A 3541-nucleotide genomic window follows, 5' to 3' on the forward strand; every position below is an offset into this window, starting at 1 on the left:
TATATATATATATATACACGTAACGAATTCTACTTGTAAACATTCTTACAAGTGAGTGTTTTTTGAATTGAAATTTCAATTCTTAAATTCACATAATAAATTATAGTTTAGTATATCAGATGTATGTCGCGTGCGGAATAAAAAGTTATTATTATTTCATTTTGTTGCGCGCGCAAAAAAAAAAAACTAGATTATATAAAATGGTTGGATCGTTGAAACTTATTGTTTATCTTAATCAAAAAAACGCACGTTCAACGCAGTTTCATTTACGCCGTCCGTCGGTAGTAACTTTGTTTGCGATTGCGGAGCAATCTCGCGACGCACACTCGCACGCGAAGTTTAATATACGCGCGTTCGGGAGAGTCAATTTGCGACTCTCCCGCTCGCGCATCATCTCCCGCGCGCGGTAATCGCCGACGACGAGATCAAACATAATCTTCCAAATTACCTGCACCGCCATGATGCTGGCTATGGCCGTGAGATCCGCCAGTGTCCTTAGGTAATTGAAGTACCTAACGGACTCGTCCACGGCGTCCATTTCCACCTCGCCGTTCTGCGCGGGCATCATTCTGCGCGAGTTGCAAACAAAACTGCGACTGCAACCGCTCCGAAACACACTGGAGAATTATCTCTCTCTCTCTCACAAATCGCAAAAGGAAAGTCCGCGCGGAAGAGTCTTCCGGTCACTGACCGTCGCGTTTCAGACCGCGACGGTTGTACAAATAAAAAAAAAAACACGTCTCGCTGATTGACTCACAAAGGAGAGAAAGAAAGAGATTATCCCGATTATATAATCTCCGAACGCGTGATGACATGTAAATCGAATCGTTGATCAATTCGCGGTTCCAGTTTCCTTCTTACTTTCTCGAGCGAGCAATTGTCACGTGAGGCAAAACTAATTTGTACGGTACACAATAATAAACGCGCGTCGCGTGAATTTCATGCGAACTGCTCCAATTTCCAGACTCCCGGATTCTCGCGGGGTTCGTCGACTGTTGATGATGATACCGAGTCCCCGGAGCGTGACGCGGAGAGTCACGGATGAGAGCACTTTCTGATTCACCGACCTCGCGTACGTATTCTCGCCACTTCTCGTATTGAGCTGCCTGCGAGCGGCAGAGTTGGCTTTATCCGCCTAGCCGCCCGACTGCAAAACGTGGTCTACGTGCCTGAATCGCGCCGACCGTGGCTTTTTATCTTGGCAGCGGGCACCGCTCCGCCTGTCGGGTCTCGCTGTCCCCGTCTCGCGCCCGTTTTCCATCTCTCCGTTGCACGCGTGCCGATGTCTCTCTCCACTTCTCTCGGCGTGTTGGCGAACAGAGAGAGCCGGGCGGCGCGAGTGGGAGAGAGCAGAGAGAGAATGCACCGGGCCGAGTTGTGATATACGTGCACAAGTGCGCATACTACAAGTCGCATCCCGCACTTGTTCTCTCTCATGTAAGCGGATATGAATTTTTTAATTATTTATAATTATATATATATATATCTGTGTGCGTGTACAGTCATTAACCCGATTTACCTAAGCTGACTGCGGAACACAATTCGCTATTTGTTTTCAGATTATAGTTTTATCTATATATAATGACGCGGGAAGGGAACAAGAAAAGGTACTTAATTAAGGTTATCGAGAGTCGATGTTGAGTATAAAATAAAGTCCGACAACCTTCAAGTTGCGATGACAGAGGTTTCGACCTTAATTAGGCTTGTATCAAAATTTCGTGTCACGGAGAGAGAGAGAGATCAGCTTGAAGATTGTATATCTATATATCCTTGTGCTCTAAAATTTTAAATTTAATCTTATTTACATGTCGCGAGAGGTCTCGATGCTGATTCGTCGCAAAAGAACACTCGTCTAGATCTTCTCGGGGATAAATTTAAATTCATTGAAATCGGGAGCGACTGTGTTCGATCTAATTGTGTACTACGCGAGACGAACTCCAATATGTCCTTAGCAGAAAGAGAAAGAGTGAGAGAGAGAGAAAGAGAGAGAGAGAGAGAGAGAGAGTACTTCGCGTAGCCACGCGTGGGTTTTCAGAGATCCTCTCGTTAATTGAAACTTCTCAAAGGAAATCAATGACGATTACGTTGCGCAATATATCGCAGGGAAGACAATTTCGGAAGCAAATCTCTAATTCATACTCCACTGCAATAATCTCCGAACTCGAGACGCAGAAGCGTTATTAGCTCCCGTAAGGGACTATCAATAGACACGTGTACTATTTGACACGCGCCGGATAACACGCGCCAGTCGCACGTGCCAAATTGTTTATTGGAATTCATCACCAAGTCATCATATGGGTTTAATCGACTGTTTATTTAAATGTCGAGTACGTGACGCGCGCGCGCGCGCGCGCGCGTGTGTAAAAATTAATAAAAAAAAAAAAAAAAAAAAAAAAATCTAAAATTGTCTTCGTCCACTTCTGCCACGCTTTGGCGCATTGTTCGGAGTTGTTTCCGGAAACTCGCTCTGCTTCTCGGAGATTTCGGCAGCAATGAGATCCGCAGATAAATTTGGACATAAGACGAACTCGCGCGCGGAGAAGAAAACGCGGACAGCCACTTATCTCTTAAGCTGTCGCCGATGTTTCAAGATGAAGCTTTACTCTCGGAAGAGAATTATTAGGAAAGCCCCCGCTTTAATCCTATAGCCGGAAAATAACCTACGCTACGGAAAAGTGACGTGTTTCTACATTGGAAAAACGAGACAAGACTTTTTTCCTCAAAGTCGAGAAACTTTCCTGTTTCTCTTGTTCGTTTTTTTTTCTTTTTTTTATTATTTCATTGTAATCACCGTACTTCCTTTTTGCTCGTGTATTTTTCACTTTCATCTCACGGGAATTAAAGTGATTCAATTGATAAATAAACGTCACTAGGTGTAAGGCAAACAAAAAGAGAGAAAAGATATTAATAACAAGCGTTACAGAATTCTGATAACGTCTGGGAAACTCGTCGAGAAATTATGAGATTCTCTCGCGCGTCAGTTGCGGTGATAATTGCTCAAATAAAAAAGAAAAAAAAAAACAGAATACGTGACACGACTCACGTGTCGTTCAACTCTATAACGCTAGATGATATTTTGTGGGCGCGTGATCCAACTATATATATATATATATATATATTGTGCATTAACTTCACTCCATCGTAATATGAATCAAACTTGTTTGGTTTAAAAGATTTTAACAACGGCGACCAATATTAGTGGTGACGTTCATTATCGCGCGTGATTAAGCAAACGTTACGTGCGACGTGATTAATGTTTAACAATCTAAAAGGTGGCATCACGCCATCCATTGTTCTGGGATTAAAACCTCATAAATTATTCGATAACGAATATGTAGTTAGGCTCAGTGTAAAAAAAAAAAAAAAAAAATAAAATAAACAATAACGTGTGCAATTTCTCGAACATGTTAACACTGCGTGTGCGTTTCAATTGTTATTATTATTATTATTATTATTATAAGTAACTCGGAAAAATTATTATTGAAAAGATTATATAAGATTATATAAACTAGAGACCCATTACATATATATATATATATAT

At 41.8% G+C, this 3541-nt stretch overlaps 1 protein-coding gene across 7 annotated transcripts in view; it reads right to left on the reverse strand.

Annotated features, from left to right (window-relative positions):
* LOC109855270 (cAMP-specific 3',5'-cyclic phosphodiesterase) overlaps nt 1–3541 on the reverse strand; it is a 71268-nt gene that overhangs the window by 16037 nt on the left and 51690 nt on the right. The window contains exon 1 of one of the 7 annotated variants that reach the window (XM_020429332.1): nt 449–1156. The exons of the other annotated variants lie outside the window; for them this stretch is intronic. Coding sequence (XP_020284921.1) covers nt 449–568 — 120 coding nt within the window. The 5' untranslated portion in view covers nt 569–1156. Of the gene's footprint in view, nt 1–448; nt 1157–3541 lie in introns of those variants that run through there. 7 annotated transcript variants of the gene reach the window in all.

The sequence above is a fragment of the Pseudomyrmex gracilis genome, unplaced genomic scaffold, assembly GCF_002006095.1.
Source record: "Pseudomyrmex gracilis isolate BER0280 unplaced genomic scaffold, ASM200609v1 scaffold_85, whole genome shotgun sequence".
NCBI lineage: Eukaryota > Metazoa > Arthropoda > Insecta > Hymenoptera > Formicidae > Pseudomyrmex > Pseudomyrmex gracilis.